Source organism: Aotus nancymaae, unplaced genomic scaffold (genome assembly GCF_030222135.1).
Source record: "Aotus nancymaae isolate 86718 unplaced genomic scaffold, 86718_ANA_hifiasm-v0.15.2.pri h1tg000028l, whole genome shotgun sequence".
NCBI lineage: Eukaryota > Metazoa > Chordata > Mammalia > Primates > Aotidae > Aotus > Aotus nancymaae.
Window position 1 is genome coordinate 605,424 of NW_026988441.1, and position 23,429 is coordinate 628,852.

The 23,429-nt window shown below is 55.2% G+C and overlaps 3 protein-coding genes across 9 annotated transcripts in view; all 3 read left to right on the forward strand.

Annotated features, from left to right (window-relative positions):
• Positions 1 to 11,268, forward strand: part of PPP6R1 (protein phosphatase 6 regulatory subunit 1) — a 29,256-nt gene extending 17,988 nt beyond the window's left edge. Inside the window, exons 10-24 of one of the 2 annotated variants that reach the window (XM_012465262.3) lie at positions 73 to 207; positions 768 to 832; positions 954 to 1,069; positions 1,156 to 1,241; positions 1,383 to 1,472; positions 1,562 to 1,659; positions 4,583 to 4,640; positions 4,732 to 4,907; positions 9,521 to 9,654; positions 9,747 to 9,927; positions 10,061 to 10,131; positions 10,239 to 10,320; positions 10,830 to 10,940; positions 11,025 to 11,096; positions 11,178 to 11,268. In XM_012465262.3, the coding sequence (XP_012320685.2) occupies positions 73 to 207; positions 768 to 832; positions 954 to 1,069; positions 1,156 to 1,241; positions 1,383 to 1,472; positions 1,562 to 1,659; positions 4,583 to 4,640; positions 4,732 to 4,907; positions 9,521 to 9,654; positions 9,747 to 9,927; positions 10,061 to 10,131; positions 10,239 to 10,320; positions 10,830 to 10,940; positions 11,025 to 11,096; positions 11,178 to 11,181 (1,479 nt within the window). In that variant the 3' untranslated portion in view covers positions 11,182 to 11,268. Of the gene's footprint in view, positions 1 to 72; positions 208 to 767; positions 833 to 953; positions 1,070 to 1,155; positions 1,242 to 1,382; positions 1,473 to 1,561; positions 1,660 to 4,582; positions 4,641 to 4,731; positions 4,908 to 9,520; positions 9,655 to 9,746; positions 9,928 to 10,060; positions 10,132 to 10,238; positions 10,321 to 10,829; positions 10,941 to 11,024; positions 11,101 to 11,177 lie in introns of those variants that run through there. The other variant, XM_064380809.1, reaches the window with a different exon arrangement.
• Positions 11,256 to 15,094, forward strand: TMEM86B (transmembrane protein 86B). Its single transcript, XM_012465263.2, has 3 exons — positions 11,256 to 13,024; positions 13,278 to 13,524; positions 14,156 to 15,094. Exons 1-3 carry the CDS (start codon positions 12,701 to 12,703, stop codon positions 14,536 to 14,538), a joined length of 954 nt encoding a protein of 317 aa, XP_012320686.1. The 5' UTR covers positions 11,256 to 12,700; the 3' UTR covers positions 14,539 to 15,094.
• A 3,156-nt stretch (positions 15,095 to 18,250) lies between these two features.
• The window catches only part of PTPRH (protein tyrosine phosphatase receptor type H), a 43,027-nt gene continuing 37,848 nt past the window's right edge, over positions 18,251 to 23,429 (forward strand). For 5 of the 6 annotated variants that reach the window (XM_064380814.1, XM_064380810.1, XM_064380815.1 and 2 more), the window contains exon 1: positions 18,251 to 21,424. Coding sequence is in view for 5 of the 6 variants with exons in the window: in XM_064380810.1 (XP_064236880.1) it covers positions 21,417 to 21,424 (8 nt within the window). In the remaining variant the exon portion in view is untranslated. The remainder of the gene's footprint in view (positions 21,425 to 23,429) is intronic. The other variant, XM_064380811.1, reaches the window with a different exon arrangement.

The window sequence follows — 23,429 nt, forward strand, 5'->3', positions numbered from 1 at the left end:
CTGGGGTTTGGGGTCTGGGGGCTTGGGGGCTGGGGCAGTTCCTTTCTGGAACCAACCTGTGTCCTCCCATAGGACCTTTTCTTCCACTATGTCTTCAACAACTTCCTGCATGCCCAAGTGGAGGGTTGCGTGAGCACCATGCTGAGCTTGGGGCCACCTCCCGACAGCAGCCACGAGATGCCCAGCCAAAACCCCGTTGTGAAACATGTGAGCTGGGGCTGCCAGATCCCCTCCTCCTAGGCCTGTCCCCCATGGGCACACCGTCCCCAGAGGCCTACCCCTCATTCCTTCCTCCTACAAGTGTTGTTGGGTAGAGTCAGGTGCCAGCGCCCAGACGGAGTGTGGGAGGCATGGCCAGGGAGAAATGGGATGAAACATGCAGGTGCAGGGAAGCAGTGGACCCACAACTTGAGCCGGAGAGTGAGGGGTGGGTGGGAACAGGCCTGCTAGCAGCTGAGTGTGTGGGCATGTGTACGTGAGCATGTATGCCTGTCTGTGAGTGTGCACGCATGAGTGTGTATGAGCATGTATGCGTGAGTGTGTCCGTGTGTGTGCATGCATGAGTGTGTGTGTATGCACTACATGTTCTTTGTAGAAAGACCGGAGAGACTTGGGTGGATGGCGGGGTCCCGAGCCCCAGCTTCCATCCCTCTTTCCCACCCCTGTCTTTGGATGAGTTGGGGTCTGAGGAAGCACCCCCTGCTGCAGTGCAGAGCTTCTCACTTGTGTACTGACCCCTGAGGCCATCCTCTCCTGCTCTCCCACAGCTGCTGCAGCAGTGCCGCCTGGTGGAGCGGATCCTGACCTCCTGGGAGGAGAACGACCGTGTACAGTGAGCACCTGCTGCCCTTCGTGTCTCCAGTGGCTAGGGCTGCCTGGGTTGGGGGCTGGGCTGGGGCTGGACATCCCTGGTGTCCAGTCCTGGCTTCCATCCTGGCCTTCACTCTTGCCAGGTCTGCAGGGGGCCCTCGGAAAGGCTACATGGGCCACCTGACAAGAGTGGCCAACGCCCTGGTGCAGAACATGGAGAAGGGGCCCAATGTGGAGCAGCTGGGGCAGCTGCTGAAGGGTGAGGGTCCCCAGGCCAGCCTGAGGGGTACATGGGGGGCTTGAGGCCAGGGGATGCTTCACGTCTTCACCCCCTTACCTAAGCAGAGCTGCCCAGTGAGCAGCAGGAGCAGTGGGAAGCCTTCGTATCGGGACCCCTGGCAGAGACCAACAAGAAGAACATGGTGGACCTGGTGAGGCCCGGCTTCTCCTCCTCCTGCACTCCTCCTGCTGTTCTCTCTCTTGGTCCAGTCTTAGCCTCCCCTTCCTCATAGCTGCCTGCCCACCCTCGTCTGGGGGCTTGAGCAGGCCCTGACGCCCCTTCCTTTCCCCAGGTGAACACCCACCACCTACACTCCTCCAGTGATGATGAGGATGACCGGCTCAAGGAGTTCAACTTCCCTGAGGAGGCTGTGCTGCAGCAGGTGGGCCTGGGGTGGTGTGGGATGTGCTGGGCTATGCTGGAGTGGGATCCTCCCAGCTCCCTCTAGCCCTGACCTCTGCACCCCTACAGGCCTTCATGGACTTCCAGATGCAGCGCATGACCTCCGCCTTCATTGACCACTTTGGCTTCAATGATGAGGAGTTTGGGGAGCAGGAGGAGAGTGTGAAGTGAGTGTCCTATGCAGGGTCAGAGCTCTGTCCTGCCTCTGGAGCAGCAGCGGGCGCACCTACATGCATCTATCCCCCATGCCCACCTACTTGTCCTGCAGGACTCAGCCTGCAGCTACAGCCCCTCCTGGGCACGTGCTGGCCGTGGCCTTTTGTGTTTGTCTGCAGCCTTGTGTGTCTGCCTCGTCTTCGATGAGTTCCGGCTCTGCAGTCTCTCCTCTCCAAGGGGCAGGCAGCACAAACATCTGTGCTGGGGATGCAGAGCAGGTTCCTCCCACCCCTGGAGCTCAGCCTTAGGGGGTCCCAGGCGCGAGGGGCTCCGGGTAGTGGGGACCTGTGAGGCAGAGCTGTGCCTCCATGGATGTCCTCTGGGTCAGGAGTCCGCCGAACACGGGTCCAGTTCTCTCCTCCACAGGACTTGGGATGACAAAAGATATTTTTTCCAATTACCAATTCTGCTTGTTTTGATTTGTGGCAATGACATCTTAACAACAATCACCTCTAGGTGTTGGGATCATGAACTTTTCTGAGTTTCTTGTCACAAGCATCTGTTGTTCTAGAGTCAGAAAAAAGTGGCCAGGTATGGTGGTTCATGCCTGTAATCCCACCACTTTGGGAGGTCGAGGCGGGTGGATCACCTGAGGTCAGGAGTTCAAGACCAGCCTGGACAACATTGCGAAAAACCCCATCTCTACTAAAAATACAAAAATTAGCCGGGCATGGAGGCGGGCACCTGTAGTCCCAGCTACTTGAGAGGCTGAGGCAGGACAATTGCTTGAACCTGGGAGGTGGATGTTGCAGTGAACCAAGATTGCGCTACTGCACTCCAGCCTGGGCAGCAGAGTAAGATCCATCTCAAAGATTGGGTTGGGAGGTGGGAGTAGAACAGGCTGGGTGGTCACCTTGTGGAAGGCAGGGCTCACCACAGAGATGGTGGAAAGTGGCTCCTTTGCCTTTGTCACCAGCTACCCCTGACGGTCAGGGTATGGCTGTGGATTCCTGGAGTAATGCTGGGCCAGCCTTCTGTTCCAGAGATAGAGTTCCAGACCCTGCACTGTTGAGGCTGAGCATGGCTGGGACCCTGAGGCCATTGAGGGAGATGCTCACTGAACAGGGCCGGGGGTGATGTCTCAGTGAAGGAGCCAACTTGGGAAGAGTAAGTCCATGGTGTCCTTGGGGGAAAGTGGAAGAATACTGCCGTGGCACGGCAGGACACAGAGACTTCCTGCAGTTGGACCGGGCGGGAGCAGGGGCCACTGACATGGTGGCCACAGCGAGGCCAGGGACAGGGAGCATGGAGCCCCTGCCCTCAGCCACTCTGGATGCCTCTTGGATATCATCCCATCGAGTGCCCATGACCACTCTTGGCTGCAGGGCTCCTGAGCTCATTTATAGCCAGGGAGACTGAGGCCCCAGGACATATCCAGTTAGTGTGTGAGAGCTGGATTGCTGCCCATGGCTGCCCTCGGGCACCTGTACAGCACAGCATGAGGGGCACCACAGCAGGGAATAGTCAGCTGTGCCTCACTTAGTCCACAGCTGGACAGAGGTCCTGTCAGATGCAGACATGAGATCTCATGTTTGCTGCTTCTGTGCCCAGCACGGAGACTTGAAGAGCGTTGGTCTTTGTGGGTCAGAGGCCTGTGCTGAGAGCCCTGGAGAAGATGCTCAAGTGAAAACCGGGTTGGGCACAGTGGCTCACATCTTAATCCCAGCACTTTGGGAGGTGAGGCATGAGGATCGCTTGAGCTTAGGAGTTTTGAGCCCAGCCTTGCCAACGTTGTGACACCATCTCTGTTTTTTTTCAATTAAAAAAAATATATTGAACCCCATCCTGGTAGGACAGTGAATGGACTGACTAGTAGATGGCATTGGGATCACCAGCTGCCGTTTTGGGATGAAACTGTGTTAGCTCTTCCTCTACCAAGAACATTCCAGAAGGGTTAAAAACTTAAGCAAACAAAACTACACCCAGAAGGAGTTCTGGAATGGAAAGTGGATGACTGGTTTGATAATCTCAGGCTGAAGATGCTGCCCTGCAGAGCTCCTGTCGCAGGAGAAGACGGGTCAGCTGAGGCAGCCAGTGCTGCGGGGACATTGGCTGCCCTGCCCTTGACCCGCTGTGTGCCCAGCATGGCCTCTGCTCTGCTGTTTGTTAATGTCTAGGAAGGAGCTAAGGAGACTTACCCTGTAAGGTGGTTGTGAGAGTGAAGTGCGTGAGTAATATGTGTCACGTACTTAGTGTCATTTATTAAGAATTACTGTCCTTTATCCATTGATCTTTCAGTGGATAAAATTGGCAGAATATTTCATGAATTTGAGACAAATGATGTCTTGAAGTTTCTCTAACACGTGGAACAGAATGTGGACCCTTATCATTAGACCCTCATGTTGAGGGAGGTGGGGCCCTGGCAGGTGCAGTTTTAAGTTCTGATGGTGATTCTTTTGCCCATAATTTAGAATTTCAGCCACAGACTGGAGACGTCGTGAGGTTAGGGGATGTGCTTTATTAGGCTGTAGCCTCACTCTTCTTGTATCTGGCTCGTGTACGTGTCAGCCTCCTACACATGCCCAAAGGATGGGGACGAGGGCATGGGTCTAAACTCTCTGGCACCTGTCCTTGGAAGAGGCCGAGGAGAGTCGCTTAACATTTCCGAGCCCCATTTTCTCACTTCTAGAGCCAAAGAAACAATCTTCCTCAGTGAGTGGTTTTAAGGATATCAAATCCCTGTCTACGTGAGGTATTGATATTCATGTATACATTGTCCCTTAGGACCAGTGATTCAGGTCATGGATGAATTTGCAGATACCGAATCTGCAAGTAATGAGGGTCAGCTCTGTTGGGTGAAGAGAGGAATGTGGCCTTGTCCTGTGCTGCCCCACCTCCAGGTGTACTCTCACCACGCCTTGCCTTCTCTTGTAGTGCGCCTTTTGACAAGACAGCCAACATCACCTTCTCCCTCAATGCTGATGATGAGAACGTGAGTACTGCCCTGTCCGCTGGTTGTGGGGGCTAGAGGGGCATAGGGCTGTGGGCAGTGTGGCCCATCTTCCCACTTCTGTGCCCTCCAGCCCAATGCCAACCTACTTGAGATATGCTACAAGGATCGCATCCAGCAGTTTGATGATGAGGAAGAGGAGGATGAGGAAGAGGGCCACGGCTCAGGGGAGTCTGATGGAGAAGATGGTGCCTGGCAGGGCAGCCAGCTGGCCAAGGGTGCCCGTTTGGGCCAGCCCCCAGGTGTCCGGTGAGTCCCCCTCCAGTTTCCCTTTTCCAAGCTTCCACCACATGGCAAGGCCAAAGGGTCTCCCAACACATTTGGACTGAGGCTGAAGTGAACAAAAAAAATGAGGAAGCTGCATTGGTGTGTGTGTTAGTTGGGGCACTTTTCACTTCTGAGTGATAAAAATCTAATTCAGGGCCAGGCATGGTGGGCTCATGTAATCCCTGAGTGCCTGTAATCCCAGCACTTTGGGAGGCCAGGGCAGATGGACTGCTTGAGCTCAGGAGTTTGAGACCAGCCCTAGGCAACATAGGGAGATCCTGTCTCTACAAAAATACAAAAATTAGACGGGCCTGGTGGCATGCACCTGTAGTCCTGGCTATTCGGTAGGTTGAGGTGGGAGGATGGTTTGAGCCAGAAAGGCAGAGGTTGCAGTGAACTGAGATCATACCAATGCACTCTGGTCTGGGCAACAGAGCCAGACCTGTCTCAAAAAAATGTTAGATGATGCATTAAGAAATCAACAAATTGGCCTGGCACAGTGACTGAAGCCTGTAATCCCAGCACTTTGGGAGGAGGTCAAGGTGGGTGGATCGCTTGAGCTCAGGAGTTTGAGACCTAGCCTGGGCAACATAGCAAAACCCTGTCTCTACAAAAAAATTAAAAAATTACCTGGGTGTGGTGGTGTGCGCCTGTACAGTCCCAGCTACCTGGGAGGCTGAGGTGGAAGATTGCTTTAGCCTTGGAGGCAGAGGTTGCAGTGAGTTGAGATAACACCATTGCACTCCAGCCTGGGTGAAAGAGTGAGACTCTATTAAAAAAAAAATCAGGCCGGGCGCGGTGGCTCAAGCCTGTAATCCCAGCACTTTGGGAGGCCAAGGCGGGTGGATCACGAGGTCAAGAGATCGAGACCATCCTGGTAAACATGGTGAAACCCTGTCCCTACTAATACAAAAAATTAGCTGGGCATGGTGGCGCGTGCCTGTAATCGCAGCTACTCAGGAGGCTGAGGCAGGAGAATTGCCTGAACCCAGGAGGCGGAGGTTGCGGTGAGCCGAGATCGCGCCATTGCACTCCAGCCTGGGTAACAAGAGCGAAACTCCGTCTCAAAAAAAAATCAACAAATTAAAAAAAAAATCTAGTTCAAATGAGTTAAGTTATAAAAAAGAAAGGGATAATCTCTGTGGCCGAAAAAATAGGCAGGTCCTTGAGGTATGGCTTGGTCTGTGTGCATGTCTCTCTCCCTGCCTACCCATATCCTTCCTTCATCCCTCAGCTTTACTTCCTCTTTCCTCTAATTCCAGTAAAATGAAAGATGATGATATCCCTCTCCAGTATAAGACTGTGATCAGCTTTTAGTATAAATGTTGCATTGTTTTTTTTCTCTGGTAGTGGCTGGCCCCAGAATCGCTGGGTTTGTGCCATTTAGATTTGCCAGCATGAACACTAAGTCACCATTTGCAGCTCTGAGCTTTTGCCTCATGACTTTCTGGTTTGGAAATTAGGCTGTTTTAACTTTTTATTGACATGTGACATGCATATAGACAAGTGTACAGATCCTAAGTGTGTGGCCTATGGACGTCCTTCCTCGGAGCCCAGACCCAGGAGCAGGACCTTCCCAGTACCCACATCCCCCCTGCTAGCCAGTGTCCTCCCTCCTGACGGTAAAGTTGTCATGGCTTCTAACCTGATAGATGAGTTTTGTCTGTTTTCACTTCATATAGCATGCAGCATCTCCTTTTGTGTCTAACCTCTCTTGCTCATCACTCCACTTGTGAGCTCCTTCCCTATTGGTGTGTTTGGGTGCCTCTCGTTCTTGTCCAGTGGGGCGGCTGTGCCATGCGTGATGAGCCTCAGTTGAATTGCTTGTTCTGCAGTTGACAGGCCTTTGGGCAGGCTCCTGTTGTTCACTGCTGGGAGTACAGCTGTTACCAATACCCTTGCACATGTTGTTGGTGCAAAAGTGTGTCATTGCCAAATCCAGCATATTGACTTAGCCCTTTGTTTTCTTCTAAGAGTTTTATATCATTTGTTTTATGGTTACTTGTTCATTTTGAGCTAAATTTTGTATTTGGTATGAGGTGGGGGTCCAGCTTCATCCCTTTACATGTAGATGGACCAGTTTCCCTGCACCAGTTGTTGAAGACCCTGTCCTTTCTCCACTGAATCATCTTGGCACCTGTGTAAAAAAGAAATCATTTGACCAAATGTGTGAGAGTTTGTTTCTTCCCTCTGTGTTCTGGTCCATCAGTCTCTGTGTTTGTCTTTATCCAGTACCACACTGGTCTGGTTGCTGTTGCTTTACAGTAAGTTTTGAAAATTGAAGTTTTGCTGGGCATGGTGGCTCACGCCTGTAATCCCAGCACTTTGGGAGGCCAGGGCGGGTGGATCACCTGAGGTCAAGAGTTCGCGAGCAGCCTGACCAACATGTCAAAACCCCGACTCTACTAAAAATACAAAAATTAGCTGGGTGTGATGTTGGGCACTTGTAATCCCAGCTACTTGGGAGGCTGAGGCAGGAGAATCGCTTGAACCCTGGAGGAAGAGGTTGCAGTGAGCCGAGATCACGCCATTGCACTCCAGCCTGAGCAACAAGAACGAAATTTTGTCTCAAAATAAAATAAAATGGGAGCTTTGAGCTTTCCAACCATGTTCTTCTTTTTCAAGATTGTTTTGAATATTTGGGATTTCTTGAGATTCCATATGAATTTTAGGATCAGCTTGTTGATTTCATCCAAGAAGCCAGCTAAGGTTCTTAAAGGGATTGCATCTTCTAATCTGTGAACATGGGATATCTTTTTATTTAGGTGTTAAAATTTGTTTCAGCAATATTTTGTAGATTTTAGAGCATGAAATTGGTGTTTTATTTATTTTTTTTTTGAGACGGAGTTTTGCTTTTGTTACCCAGGCTGGAGTGCAATGGCGCAATCTCAGCTCACCGCAACCTCCGTCTCCTGGGTTCAGGCAATTCTCCTGCCTCAGCCTCCTGAGTAGCTGGGATTACAGGCACGCGCCAACATGCCCAGCTAATATTTTGTATTTTTAGTAGAGACAGGGTTTCACCATGTTGACCAGGGTGGTCTCGATCTCTTGACCTCATGATCCACCCGCCTTGGCCTCCCAAAGTGCTGGGATTACAGGCGTGAGCCACCGCGCCTGGCGAGTGTTTTCTTTTTTCTGATACTGTTGTAAGTGGAATTTTCTAGAAATTGTTTTCAGATTGCTACAAGTGTATGAAAATACAAGAGATTTTTGTATGTTAATCTTGTATCCTGCAACCTTGCTGAACTGATTTATGAATTCTAATAGTTTTAGTAGATTCTTTAGGATTTTTTATGTACAGAATCATGTCATATGAATAGACATAATTTTTCTTCCTTTCAGATAGGGATGCTTTTAATTTCCTTTTCTTGCCTGATTGCCCTGGCTAGCCTTCAGTACAGTGTTGAACAGAAGTGGCAAGAGCCGGGATTTCCAGCCCTCTGCTGGAATCCCCTCCACATAGTGGGGGCTAAAAAAAAAAAAGTGGCAAGAGAAGGCATCCTTGTTTTGTTCCTGGTCTTAGGGGGAAGCATTTGGCCTTTCGCCATGGAAGTGTTCTGTTAGTTGTGGGGTTTTGTATATGCCTTAGGTTCAGGGGCTTCCCTTATATTCCTTGGTTGTTGAATATTTTAGTTTACTTTAAACTATATACAGATATATTACTTTCCAGTTAAAGTAGTCAGCATTTTAGACATAATATATAGTCCTACACTGCATCTTTGGGTCAGCAATGGACCACATATGTGACAGTGGTCCCATAAGATTATGATACTGTTTTTTTGCTGTATCTTTCCTGTGTTTAGACACATGTAGTTACCTGTAGTATTCAGTACCGTAACATGCTATACAGGTCTGGAGTTGAGCAGCAGTAGGCTGTACCATAGAGCCTGGGCGCGTAACAGGCTCTGCCATATGGGTGTGCGTAAGTGCGCTCCAGAATGTTCACACAATGGTGAGATCGCCTAATGATGCCTTTTTCAGAATGTACCCTCATTGTTAAAGATTAATTTTAGTGTTACTTTGCTTACCCCTTCCCCTGTTGATCAACACATAGGTTGCTTGGGTTTTCTTCATAGTCACAAGGCATGTGTTAGTCAACATTCAGCCAGTATTTTTGGAGCAGCTATGGGTGCCTGGTGGTGTCCTCAGGGCTGAGGATACCAAAAGTCAGCCATCTCTACCTTCCCGGAGTTTCTATTTGGAGGGAGAGAGTAGTGTGAAGCCTTCTGTCCAGAGGGTGGGTCTGCTGGTGGGAAGGCCTGTCACTGTGGTGACAGTGGGAGGTGATGGCTAGGAGGTGACGTGAGAGCAGCTGAGTGGATCTGTCTGCTCAGCCCACTTCCCCAGGGCCTGCCCTGCGTGGATGATTGGGGACAAATGCCCTTCTTACAGCTGCATTCGGTCCGTGCGCACTCGTGTTCTAGCTGTTGGCTCAGAACTCCCTCTCCCAGCCTCTGCTGGTGTTGTGACGCCCCAGGCTCCCTGCTGGTCATTCCAGCCCACTCTCTTTGGGCTGATCCTGGGCTGCAGGGAACCAGATGTTTGTTGGCTGGTCTGTTCCACACAGCTAACTGACGAGGTGGTTTCTGGGGCAGGAGTGGAGGCAGCACAGACAGTGAGGACGAAGAAGAGGAGGAGGAGGAGGAAGAAGACGAGGAGGACATTGGCTGTGCAGCCCGTGGAGGGGCCACCCCGCTCTCCTACCCCAGCCCCAGTCCTCAGCCTCCAGGTGAATGAACAGGCGGTGTGGTCAGGTGTCCACAGACTGTCGGCCTGCTGCCAAGCTCACCCTCTCTGCTGCCCCCCCCACCTCTACCTCAGGCCCCGGCTGGACAGCCACCTTTGACCCAGTGCCTACGGATGCCCTGACCAGCCCTCGAGTCTCTGGGGAGGAAGAGCTGCAGACTGGGCCTCCAGCCCCACAGGGTCCCCTCATTGTGCCCCAGGGCTTCCCCACCCAGAGCCTGGCCAGCCCTCCAGCTCATGATGCCCTGCAGCTCAGGTGAGAACCAGATGGGATGGGCTGGATGGCGCTGGTATCCCGAGGCCAGGAGGTGGTCATGGCGTCCCAGTTCTCTTGTAGGCTTGAGCACTGACCCTAGCTGCCCCCTTGGGCTGCCTCTCTCGCCTGCCAGGTCTCAGGACCCCACAAACCCCTCAGCACCTCAGGAAGCCATGGATGGCAGCAAAGTCGTGGAGCCCTCAGGTGAGCCCCTCTTTGCCCTGCCCACCTGTGGCCCTGGGCAGAGAGAGCAGCCTGGCCAGCTCTGAGCTTGCTGGGAGGCTGCGGCTGAGACCTCTCATCCCCCACAGCCCCCTGCCAGGCCTTGGTCAGTGTCGGGGACCTCCAGGCCACCTTCCACGGGATCCGTTCTGCCCCTAACTCCTCGGACAGGTGAGTAGCGAGGTGGGGCTTGCTGTGGGGAGGGGCTGGTGTCAGAAGTCTTTTGTCCTTCTCAGTGAAGTGGGCTTGGGTTTGTCTTGTCCCTGAGCTGCTCCAGGTCACCCTTGCAGGACCCCCAGGTCCAGCCTCATGTTGTGCCTCAGCCCCTTGCACTCTGCAGGCTGGTTCTTCTCTTAGTAGCCTGGGATGCTTAGGGCCCCCAGGGTTGGGAAAGGCTCCCTGGAGGGTGTGAAGGATTGGGAGGGTGAGAGCATGCAGGAGACCCCTTGGGGCTGTCTCAGCCGGCCTCGAGCGCCTCCTCCACAGGGACAGGAGCATGAAGGGAAGTGCTTGTCCTCTTGCCCAGGGCTGTACAGTCCCTCCACGCTGAGCCACCTGCGTCCTCGGGAGGCCCCTTCTGGTGGGGCAGGTGGCGGACACCCAGTGAGCCAACTGAAATTGGCAGGGGTGTGAGGGTGCCAGCAGGTGACACTGACAGCTGCACTGCCTCTCACCCACAGTGCAACTAGAGACCCCTCTACCTCTGTCCCAGCCTCCGGGGCCCACCAGCCCCTGCAGACCACAGACGGGGAGAAGAGCCCAGAGCCCTTGGGGCTTCCCCAAAGCCAGAGGTGAGTGCCAGGGCAGCGGGGTGGGGCAGGGCGGGGCTGGCGGGCAGAAAGTGACCTCTGCACATCCCCTCCCTCCCATGACAGTGCCCAGGCCCTCACGCCTCCTCCAGTGCCCAATGGCTCTGCCCCGGAAGGGCCTGCATCACCGGGCTCCCAGTGAGTGTGGCTGCAGCCTGGGGCTGGGCAGGTGGGACTGGGCCTGCTGGACCCTCACACAACATCTCTCTCTGTTTGCAGGTAGCTGCCTGGTGTGGCAGCAGCTGCCAAATCTTCCGTCCTCCTATGGATCTCCCAGGGTGGGGGCAGGGCGGGTCCCATGATGGCCCCCGTTGCCCTCATCACCCTGATCCCCCCACATTCTCTCCTTTGGACCCCCAGGAGGCTGGTGCCAGGGAGACAGGCCCAACCCACCCCGATTTGCACTGAGAAGAGAAGTTTTGGAGCTTTGCCTCCTAGAATAAAGATAAAGAGAGTCAAATAGAGAGAATGGAGAGAGAGAAATGTCTATTATATATTATATATAGAGAGAGGGAGGAGAGGGAGGAGAGCGAGAGAAGGTGAGAACACCGAGCTGGGCTGGCGGCTCCGAAGCACAGCTGCCCGTCCTGTCCCAGCGGGGGCTGGTGGTAGGGGTCCAAGGTTGCCGCCCATGTGCCCAGCCATCCTACGCTCAGGCACAGATGGCCATGCCCACACCCGGCCTTTCAGCTCAGGTCCACCATGGGGGACGGCCCAGCAAGGGTGGGGGTGCCAGAGGGTCCCGAGTGGGGGCCGTGCCTTTGCCCAGACCCTGCACTTTCAACCAGGCCAGTCCGGCTCTGGGGAGCAGGGGCCTCCCCGGCAACACCCCCAGGGGCCCTGAGGGTCTGGGGTCCCAGCCCTGTTGCCAAGTGGCCTTGTCCAAGCTCCTTCCTCCCAGGCTGGTGTGAGTGTGTGTGCGTTCGTGCCGAGCTTCTATTTCATATTGCAAATATAAATAAAGGAAGACAGTTTACGATTCTACTGGTCAGACCATATATTCTGGGATGTGGGGTGGGCAGCCTGTGTTATCCCTGTACCCCAGCGGCTGGGGGTACTCCTAACCCAGTCTGCCCCCACACCGTGTCCTGCCAGAGGGAGCCCTGTGGCTGCGGAGGCCACAGGCTGGGCCAGGCACTGGCTGTGATGGCTCCTGCCAGGCCTACCCCCGCCATGGGCAGAGGATAGAAGCCGCAATCGGGGGCTCAAATTCCTGCTCCTACCCTGCTTTGATAACCAAGCCCAGCATTGAGGCCGGGCACTGGCGCCCAGTAGGTCTGAGTCTTTCAGGCGGAAGGTGGAAGTGTAGGCCAGTGCACAGCGAGTGGTACAGGGGAGCGGTGCCAGGAAGCCTCTGTCTTGGCTACACCGGACCATGTGGGCCGGGTCATGAGGACAGCGTCCTCACTGGGGTGGCAGCTGGTTTGGAGGTCACCTAGGGCTGGCTCAGCTAGCAGGAGAGGGTGCTTATTCCCTGCATTCTTGGGACCCCCTCCTTGTGGCCCACTGAGGAAGTGTTTGTGGTGGAGCCCCTGAGGGCCTGGTGGTGTTGAGCAGAATGAGGGAAGGTTTCATGGAGCAGGGAGGGGTCCGCTAGGCCAGCAAGTGAAGGAGGGACTCGCCTTCCCATCCCCACAGGGGTGTTCCTGCCAACCAGCCCCCTCCCCCGCTTCCCCATGAAGTGGTCGCTGTTGGAATTGTGCGCTCCATCTCTTGTGATTGTCTGAGCCCAGGACAATGGGATGGGCGTTTGGGGACCTTACCCCCCAGCAGACAGGAGGAAGACGCCATGTCCCAGCAGGCTAGGGCAAGGGACCCCCAATGCCAACAGTGCCTTATCAGCGGGTGCCAGGCAAGGCCATCCCCGGGGTGAGGGCGACATCTCCCCGGGCCCTGTTATCAGTTGCAGAGTCCACAGGACGCTCATTGGGTTAACGTGTAACCATGAGCCCTCCCCTCCACCCCCTGGAGCCACCCGCTCCCAGATTAGGTCACTCCGAGGGTATCAGGCCAGCATGGATGCTGGCAAAATGGGGCCGACCCTGAAGACTCACTGCTCAGCCCAGGTGAGAGCCTTCGGAGCCATGCCTGGGGCTGGGGGATAGGGCCCCAGAACCCCAGCAGCTGGGGGGTCTGGGAGGTGCTGTCCTTGAATTGGCTGGGGTCCTGGGAAGCTGGGTTCTGGCAGCCTGGTCCCTGAATGGGTCCAGCCTGGACAGCTGGGGTCCCAGGTGGAGTTGGAACAGGAGCCAGGAGATCTGAGTCCCAAGAACGGGGGCTGGGCTGGGCTTCAGCTCAGCAGCTCCCTGCTTCCCAAAGTGCCTAGATGTCTGCAAGTGGCTGATTCCCTTCATCCTCTCCTGCTGCGTGTACTTCTGCCTCTGGATTCCCAAGGACCAGCTGTCCTGGGTCGCTGCCTTGGTCAAGTGCCTGCCCATCTTCTGCCTGGCTGGGTTCCTGTGGGTTGTGTCTCCAGGCGGGGGCTACACCCGGCTCCTCCAGGGAGCCCTCCTGTGCTCAGCTGTGGGGGACGCCTGCCTCGTCTGGCCTGAAGCCTTCCTCCATGGTGAGTGGAAGCTGCCATGACACCTTTCAGACGCCCATGTCGGGGAGGCCCAGCACTTGGATGGGAGCCTGGAGTGCAGAGGGCTCCGGTGGGTGCTTTGGTGGGAGTTCCGGTGGTCAGAGGCATTGGGGCGCAGCCGTGAGCCAGGCAGCTCACATTCCAGCGAGGGCTGGTGGGCAGGTGATGTTAAGGCAGTAGCTGGGGGTGGCGTGGAGGACAGTGAGGACCCTGGGCTGAAGGTGCTGCAGTTTGAATCAGGGTTGCTGAGGAAGGCTTCACTGAGGAAGTCACATTTGGGCAGACCTGAAAAAGGTGCCATGTGCCTGTATGAGGGCGAAGGGCAAGTGCAGAGGCTCCAGGGCAGGGGCATGCCAGGTGCTTGTGGCCAAACAGACCAGGGTGGCTGGTGGGCCAGAGGGCATGGGGCTTTGGAGGCCAAGGGAAGATGGGGCCTGCCGGCAGTTCAGAGCAAAGTAAGTACACGACACTGCATTTGGGGAGGCCTGCGAGGAGGCCCAGCCAGGGTGGGGGCTGGTGCTTTGGGCCAATCCTTCCCCTTAGGTCCTGAGGGGTGACCTCGGGGTGATACCAGAATGAGCCTTCTTCACCGGCACCCCACCCCTCTCCCCAGGTATGGCTGCCTTCGCTACAGCCCACCTCCTCTACCTCTGGGCCTTTGGCCTCTCTCCTCCGCAACCGGATGTGCTGCTGCTCATCTTCCTGGCTTCTGGCCCCTACCTCATCCTCATGCTGCTGCACCTCGAGCCGGATATGGTCCTGCCCGTGGCAGCCTACGGGCTGATCCTGATGGCCATGCTGTGGCGTGGCCTGGTCTGGGGCGGGAGTGCCGGCTGGGGCGCGCTGCTCTTCACACTTTCTGATGGTGTGCTGGCCTGGGACACCTTCGCCCAGCCCCTGCCTCACGCCCGCCTGGTGATCATGACCACCTACTACGCTGCCCAGCTCCTCATCACACTGTCGGCCCTCAGGAGTCCGGGGCCCAAGACGGACTGACTAGGCAGCTTGCAGGGCCGGTTTCCAGGCCCTCTCCTCCTGCAAGAACTTGGGCCTCCCAGACCAACCCAGCCTGAGAAACACCCTCTGCAGCGAAGCTTCCTCACGCCTGTCTGCAGGCGCAGGCCCCACCGCCGTTGCTCTCGGCTGAAGACATTTAACGACCATTCACGTAATTCCGAGTCCACTGCTGGGTTCCAGCTGCCTTCCCCCAGTTCTGACTCCAGATCCCCGGCTCCTCAGCCAGGCCTATACGCGGCCCTCCCAGCCACCAGCCCGCCTCCGAGTTCGCTGTGGGCCCCACCGTCCGCCGGCCCCTCCCTGCTGCTCTGAGTCGTTTTCATTGTCTTAAGTAGAGGGCATGGAAGCGTAGATGCTGCTGTTACTGTGGGAGAGGCATGCTGAGGATGATCGTGGTGATGAACCATCTCGGCTCTTGGCAGCGGGTGTCTCTTGGTCACTCCCCATGAACCAGGCCTGGTGCCCAGTGGGACCCTCTCTAGCTCTCTGGTGGCGGGCATTCGAGGGGATAAAGGTGAGGATTGTGCAGAACTGAGCCAAGAGGACTGTTGAGCCTCTGCGTTTGTTTCCTGGGGCTGCCATCACAAATTACCCCAAACCAGATGCTTTGAAATGAGGAATGGGCTCTCCTGCAGTTCTGGAGACCCAAAGTCCAAGATCAGGTGTTTTCTGGCCCTTGCTCCCTCCTGAGGCTCTAGGGAAGAATGCGTCCTTGCCTTCTCAGCTTCCGGAGCCTCCCAGGAATCGCTGGCTTCTCTCGGCCTGTGGCAGCTGTGTCTCTCCCGTCTTCATGTGACTGTCTTCACCTGGCAGCCTCCTCTGTGTCTGCGTCCTTCTAGGGACAATGGGCACTGGATTTAGGGCCCACCCTAAACCCAGGTGATTCCATCTCGAGATGGCTTAACTATGTCTGCAGAGACCCTGTTTCTAAGTACTGTCACCTGTATAGGCACCTGGGCTTAGGACTTGGACATATCTGTTTAGGGGACACAACCCACTACAGTCATATGCAGTATCAGGGGAGGAGGGTAGGAGGCTTGAGGATGAGGGGACTTGGAGGAGGGGAGGGTGACAAGGGGGAGGAATCAAATAGGAAGGAGGAACCCAGGTGTGTTCCTTGTCTTGGCTATGTGACCTTGGCAAGCTGCTGTCCTTCTCTGGTCTTTAGATTCTGCATCTGAGGACTTGACAGGGTCCAAGATGCTCTCCAAGACCCTACTTGACTTCTACATCCGTGATGTGCCCTTAGTGACATATAGCAGGGAGGTGACTTCTCCATCCATGGCTAGCATTAAGGACTCTTACAGCAGAGAGGCAACTTCTCCATCCATGGCCAACATTTAGGGACTCTTACAGCAGAGACTCGAGTTCTCCATCCATGGCCAGCATTAGGGACTCTTACAGCAGAGAAGCGACTTCTCCATCCACGGACAGCATTAGGGACTCTTACAGCAGAGAGGCGACTTCTCCATCCACGGACAGCATTAGGGACTCTTACAGCAGAGAGGCGACTTCTCCATCCATGGACAGCATTAGGGACTGTTACAGCAGAGAGGCGACTTCTCCATCCGTGGACAGCATTAGGGACTCTTACAGCAGAGAGGCGACTTCTCCATCCATGGCTAGCATTAGGGACTCTTACAGCAGAGATGCGAGTTCTCCATCTGTGACGTGCATTTAGGGAATCTCGGATGTGAGGGTACAGAGGTGGGAAGGGAAGGTGGGGAGCCTGGAGGACAGGGACCAGGAAGGAAAGTGAGGATGGGAATCCACAGTTGGAGTAAGGAGATCCGGAAGCTGAGGAGAGATTTCCCTGAGGAAGGGTCAGACAGGAGGAGGATGTGAAGGATTGGACTCAGGCTTGAAACTTCTACTTCCTCCTCAACTCCTCCCCTCCTCCCCACTCAGACCTGATGAAAGGCAGGGAAAGAGGAAATTCTGCAGCGAAGTGCAGCAGGAGGGACTGGGTCTGGGTATGCAGATTCCAGGGCTGCATGGTGCCTGCAGACATGTGGGGTCCTGGGGTGCCTGGTGCTGTTAATGAGTGTGGACGCCAGAGAGGAGGGACTGGGACTGAAATCCTGAGTCTGGGAGAAGGGAGCTGGCAACTCAGACCGCTGGGTCCCAGGGAGGAGGGGCTGGGGGCCTGGACTCCTGGGTCCTAGGGAGGAGGGCTGGGTCTGAGGGAGAAGGGGCTGGGGACCTGGACTCCTGGGTCCTAGGGAGGAGGGCTGGGTCTGAGGGAGAAGGGGCTGGGGACCTGGACTCCTGGGTCTGAGGGAGGAGGGACTGGGGGCCTGGACTCCTGGGTCTGAGGGAGGAGGGGCTGGGGCCTGGACTCCTGGGTCCCAGGGAGGAGGGGCTGGGTCTGGACTCCTGGGTCTGAGGGAGGAGGGGCTGGGGACCTGGACTCCTGGGTCCTAGGGAGGAGGGCTGGGTCTGGACTCCTGGGTCTGTGGGAGGAGGGGCTGGGACCTGGACTCCTGGATCTGAGGGAGGAGGGGCTGGGCCTGGACTCCTGGGTCCCAGGGAGGAGGGACTGGGGTCTGGACTCCTGGGTCTGAGGGAGGAGGGGCTGGGGACCTGGACTCCTCGGTCCTAGGGAGGAGGGCTGGGTCTGGACTCCTGGGTCTGAGGGAGGAGGGACTGGGGGCCTGGACTCCTGGGTCTGAGGGAGGAGGGGCTGGGGTCTGGACTCCTGGGTCTGAGGGAGGAGGGGCTGGGGTCTGGACTCCTGGGTCTGTGGGAGGAGGGGCTGGGACCTGGACTCCTGGATCTGAGGGAGGATGGGCTGGGTTTGGACTCCTGGGTCTGAGGGAGGAGGGGCTGGGGACCTGGACTTCTGAGTCTGAGGGAGGAGGGCCTGGGTTCTGGATTCCTAGGTCTGAGGGAGGAGGGGCTGGGGTCTGGACTCCTGGGTCTGAGGAAGGAGGGGCTGGGCCTGTAATCCCTGGTGTTTTGGGGAACATTCTGGCTTTGGGTCCCTGGGCTCTGTGGAGTTGGCTGTCCAGAATGATGAGGCGCTGCTCTCCTGTGGGCACCCAGCAGTCCCAGCATCCTGTCCCTCCTCCCTGATTCTGGCCCCCCATGTCCTGTCTGCCTTTTCAAAGGTCTGCTTTCTCATGATCTATCATTTGTGTTTCTCAAAAGCAGAACTCCCTGAGCTGCTGCGCACAACCCTCTCAGGCTCCTTCCAGCCCTGCCAGGACAAAGATCTGGGAAAGTGGCAAAATGCCAGGTCCCTCTTCCCTCGCAGACTGGGGTGGCTGGTAGGGATGAGGTGAGGTGGGACTCAGCAGCCTTCGTCCTGATTCTGCAGGTCAGACCATCCCTGGGTCTGATTCCCTGTCTGATCCCTCCCCAGGCCCTCTGGATCACAGCAGAGGCCACAACAGCAGGTTAGTGACCCCATCGTCCTCCATCCTGCACGTCCAGAAAGGCCTGTGGGGTTCCCTTCCCTGCGCACCACAGAGCCTTCTCCCCATGTCTCGGCCCCCAAGGCAGACAGAATCCTGAATGTGGAGGCTCCAGCTCCCTCACCCTGAGCCGGACAGCCCCGAGGACCCAGACCTGCAGACCTCCATCCACTGGGTCCAGTGCCATGGGGCGGGCATGGACAGCAGGAACACAAGCACATCAGACTGCTGGCTAGTGGTGGAGGGGCTCAGCCTGGTAGAGGGCTTCAGCCCTCTACACCTGTGTGTGGGCCGAGAAGGAATAGGTGGCCCCAGGGACGTCCTGAGCGTGTCTACAGGTAAAAGGGGCCACCCGTCCACTGCCCAGTAACGTTTATGGGGCTGCGTGTGTGTGTGTGTGTGTGTTTGCACATTTGCAGAAAGTGTCAGGCTGTGCACTTTAGTCTGATGATGAGAACCACAAACAAACTTCATCAAAAGATTCTCCATATTCCTAACCCAGTCCCTAGCCTGGTCACGCAGGCTCAGACCAGCAGCTCCCTCACGCTGAGGCCCCTGCAGGCCCAGACCCCAAGACCTGCACCTCCTGGCTCTGCTGGCCAGTGACTCCTCAGACGCCAGGATGCCCATGGAGAGCCTGGCTGCAGGGACCCAGTACCCCACCATGTGGGCCCAGAAGCACGAGGCCAGCAGCCCCAGCCAGATGCTCACAGAGGCCATGGGCGAGGGGTGACAGCTTCCCAGGCTTAGGGAGTAGGAGGCCTCTGGCTTCTCGGCCCCGCTGATAGGGTGCATTCCTCTGTAGCAAGCAGGGCTGTAGGGAGGAGGGGTGCTTCCCTTTGCTCTGGAGGCCCAGGGACTATGGAGTGTGGTCTGTGAAGCAGGTTCATTGTGCACTAGTTACTAACTTGCCGGAGTCCAGTGAGACAGAACACCACACACGCAGAAAGTTACACGAAGTGGACTTGTTACTCACAGATGGGAAGCAAGGGACAGCAGAAGCCCAGGGTCCATTGTGAGCTGGTCCCCCAAGGCTTAGGAGAGTGGCCTAGGGAGGATAGGGTCACAACTGTGTGTGCCTCACTTGTATGTCAGCCTAGGACCCCAAAAATTATCCAATCCTGGGCTTTATACTCTGGGTGAAACATGAGTCACTGGGCTCGAGCATTGAAGGGCATCCTGTTTCTAGGACAGGTGGGAACGGAGCCCAGGCTGCCTGGCCAGTCCTTCGTATGCATTCCCAGCACATTCTACAGTTATTCTTGAGAACTGCAAATGAGAGCAGACTGAGTCCGTTTACAGCCGCTCAGAGAACCTTCCTGCAGGAACCCTGACCCCTTCCCTTCCTTTCCTTGCCTAGCCAGGTAATGGATCTGAGGATATGGGCTCTGACCCTGAGTTCTGTCACGCTAAGGTGTACATTCCCCTGGGCCCAGACCCCCACACCTGCTGGGTCCAGTGGGCAGGGACTATGGGACCAGAAATGTGGCAGAGGTCGGGGTCGTGGTGGAGGCCCTCGAATCTGGGACCTCATAAACCTTCATCGTGTGGGCTGAAAGGAATGGCGTTGGAGGTGACAGCTGGACCCTTTGTATGTCCGTGGGTAAGACAGGGCATCCTGTCTAGCCTGGCTGTGTGTTCTGCCCAGGTCTCACTCTTAGCCAGCTTGAGCTGTGCTCTCGAGGCCCAAACAGACTTGAAACGTCTCTTTGACTGCCCTACTCTGTTGCTATGGGCATACCTCCCTAGCAACAACTTTCAGTCATGCCTAGAGGGCTCATGTACTATGTAGAGAACCTGAAATACATGCCCCATTCTGACTTCTATTTTATTTTTTTCTGAGACGGAGTCTTACTCTGTTGCCCAGGCTGGAGTGCAGTGGCGCCATCTGCAACCTCTGCCTCCTGGGTTCAAGACTTTCTCCTGCCTCAGCCTCTTGAGTAGCTGGGACTCCAAGCACACACCACCATGCCTGGCTTATTTTTGTATTTTCAGTAGAGATGGGGTTTCACCATGTTGGCCAGGCTGGTCTTGAGCTCCTGACCTCAAGTGATCCTGCCACCTCGGCCTCCCAAAGTGCTGGGATTACAGGCATCAGCCACTGTGCACGGCCCATTCTGACTTCTAGTCTCTAATCTGGAGATGGTCATTTGGACTGCCAGCTCCATCACCCTAAAGGGGACAGCACCCCAGGGCCAGGACCGTCAAGTCCAAACCTACTTTGTGCAACGGGCCCGGGTGGGCATCCTGGAGAACAGCAAGAGCATGCAGGACGTCAGAATCACCACTGAGAGGCCAAAAGCCAATCCCCGCTCCACCTTCGCTGTGTGGGCCGGGTGTGACAGTGCTGACATTCTGTGCACAGGTGAGCTGAGGCTGAGCATGGTGGGAGGTGAATGGGAGGTGGAGTCAGCATCCCCGTCCCACCCTCCTGCTCTCAGGCATCTAGAGAATAGCGCTTTTGGGGGGATCCGCTGCTCAAGATGTTGAAAGGCTAATTCTGTGCCTTGGACTTCAGTTCCCAACAAAGTCACAGGTCTACAGAGCAAAGCTCATACGAACAGCTCCATCACCCTGAGCTGGAAGGCCGCAAGGGGCTGGGATTTATCGCCCTCCATGGCTGGCTTTGGTCATCCAGGGGTGGCCACCCCCAAGAGTGCCCACACCAGCACATGAGTGGGACCAGTGTGTCAAAGGAAACTGACTATATGGTGGACAAACTCCATCCTGGCACCTGGTGCCTCTTCAGTGTGTGGGCAGAGAGACAGGCAGTAGCCAGTTCCCCACAGAGCCTCTGGACGTCCACAGGCGAGCTGGGTCATGAGCCAACGTGTTGGACTTAGGTCAACGTTGGATGTGGAGTTCAGAGCCAGATGAACTACAAATCCCATCAGTCTGTGGGGCAGGGCCTCCATGAATTATAGCCACATGGGGTCCTCATGCTCATGGGAGTTGTAGGAATTTTTTTTTTTTTTTTTTTTTTTTTCCCACCAGAGACAGAGTCTTACTCTGTCCCCAGGCTGGAGTGCAGAAGAGCAATCATGGCTCACTGCAGCCTCAAACTCCCGGGCTCCAGTGATCTTCCTGCCTCAGCTTCTCAAGTAGCTGGGACTACATGCCTGCCACCATTCCCTGCTACTTAATTTTTTTTGTAGAGGTGGTGTCTCACTGTGTTGACTAGGCTGGTCTTGAAATTGTGAGCTCAAGTGATCCACCCACCTCGGCCTCCCAAAATGTTGGGGTTACAGGTGTGAGCCACCATGCCTGACTGAGAAATCTGTTTGTTTTTTTTTAGGAGGGGGTTGGTAATGGGGAGAGGGAGGAAGGAGAGAAGGGAGAAAACATCCAAGTGGTGGAGAGGAACATGGCTCTCAGTAGCATCTGACTCAAGGTCCTCCTCCCAAGGAAGAAGGGCAAGGGATACTGAAGAGTGATGTGCTGATGCCCCGGTAGGTGGTGTGTCTGCTCATCTTCCACCCTTTAGACCCGTTCTACAATCACTATCTAAAACTACAACTCCCATGAGCCTTAGCCACACACGGTTGATGTGATACGTATGGTATGACCCCATGGCCTGTTGGGACTTTTAGTCCAAGTGGCTGTTGCTGAACTCCAAGTCCGACTTAAACCCAGAACACAGAGGTATTTGGAAAACCCTGCTGGCCATGATGTTGTAGGGCAGAGAAGCTGGTGCCAGTCCCCACGTCGAAGCATTGGGTGCACCTAAAGAGGTCCTAATCCACTTCTGATGCCCGCCTGTGGCTCAGACACATCCACTGTCCTTTGACCTCAGAGAGACTCCCGTGTCCTTATCTTTATTAAAAAAAAAAAATTTTTTTTGAGACAGAGTCTCGCTCTGTCACCAGGTGTCAGGCTGGAGTGCAGTGGTGCGATCTCAGCTCACTGCAACCTCTGCCTCCCAGGTTCAAGCAATTCTTCTGCCTCAACCTCCCAAGTAGCTGGGACTATAGGTGCCTGCCATCACGACCAGCTAATTTTTGTGTTTTAGTAGAGACGGCGTTTCACTATGTTGGCCAGGATGGTCTCAATCTCTTGACCTCATGATCCACCTGTCTTGGCCTCCCAAAGTGCTGGGATTACAGACGTGAGCCATCATGCCTGGCAAGTTTTTATTTCTTGAGAAGAAACCTTACTCTGTTGCCCAGGCTGGAGTGCAGTGGTGCGATCTCGACTCATTGCAACCTCTGCTTCCTTGGCTCAAGTGATTCTCATGCCTCTGCCTCCTGAATAGCTGGGATTACAGGCACATGCCAACATGCCCAGTTAATTTTTGTATTTTTTTTAAGTAGAGATGGGATTTCTCCATGTTGGCCAGACTGGTCTCAAACTCCTGGTTGCAAATGGTTTGTCCACCTCAGCCTCCCAAAACACTGAGATTACAGGCGTGAGCGACCGCACCCAGCCCCTTGTCTTTTTTAAATGCTCCTTTTTTGTTTTTTTGTTTTTTGAAATAAAGCCTCACTGTCACCCAAGCTGTAGTGCAGTGGCACGATCTCCGCTCACTGCAGCCTCCGCCTCCTGGGTTCAAGAGATTCTCCTGCCTTAGCCTCCCCAGTAGCTGGGATTACAGGTGCCCACCACCATGCCCAGCTAATTTTTATATTTTGAGTAGAGATGGAGTTTCACCATGTTGGCCAGGCTGGCCTCAAACTCTTGACCTCAGGTGATCCGCCCACCTCGGCCTGCCAAAGCAGTGGCATTACAGGTGTGAGCCACCACGCGTGACCCTTGCTGCACTTCTTGAAGTCAGCTCCACAGTCTCAGGCTGGGGCAGTGAATCAGGAAAAGAATATTTATCAGGACATAGACATGACTGATGGTCTGTTCTGAGACATGGCTGGCTCCATGGAGAGCCTTAACCAGGGCTGACCAGAACGTCAGTGTCTGGGAACTTCAAGTAAAAGGACTTGCGAGTGTGGGGAGCCAACACCCTCATTCTGGGATCTGAATGGGGACAGGGGAAGGGGCCCTGGATTCCTGGGAGGAACTGTCCTGGCAGCAATGACTCCCATGTCCTAAGGGGAAGAGGAGCTGGGAGTCATATCCTAACCATTTTTTTTCCCTTTGTTTGTTGAGATATAGCTTAGTTACATTTAATTGCATGCATCTTAAAGCATACATATCAGTGAAATTGTTTTTTGTTTTTATTTTTGAAATAGAGTCTTGCTTTGTTGCTCAGGCTAAAGTGCAATGGCATGACCTCGGCTCACTGCAACTTCCGCCTCCCAGGTTCAAGCAATTCTGCCTCAGCTTCCCTAGTAGCTGGGATTACAGGCGCCTGCCACTCAGCCCAGCTAATTTTTGTATTTTTAGTAGAGACGGTGTTTCACCCTGTTGGCCAGGCTGGTCTCAAACTCCTGACCTCGTGATCCACCCGCCTTAGCCTCCCAAAGTGCTCGGATTACAGGTGTGAGCCACCGCACCTGGCCCAAT

What these genes read in the sequence shown, in the direction of transcription:
- TMEM86B (XM_012465263.2), top strand. Translation starts at nt 12,701, where the DNA reads ATGGGCGTTTGGGGACCTTACCCCCCAGCAGACAGGAGGAAGACGCCA. An exon ending in AGACTCACTGCTCAGCCCAG is followed by an intron (nt 13,025 to 13,277) that starts GTGAGAGCCTTC and finishes TGCTTCCCAAAG; the next exon opens with TGCCTAGATGTCTGCAAGTG. An exon ending in GCCTGAAGCCTTCCTCCATG is followed by an intron (nt 13,525 to 14,155) that starts GTGAGTGGAAGC and finishes CCCTCTCCCCAG; the next exon opens with GTATGGCTGCCTTCGCTACA.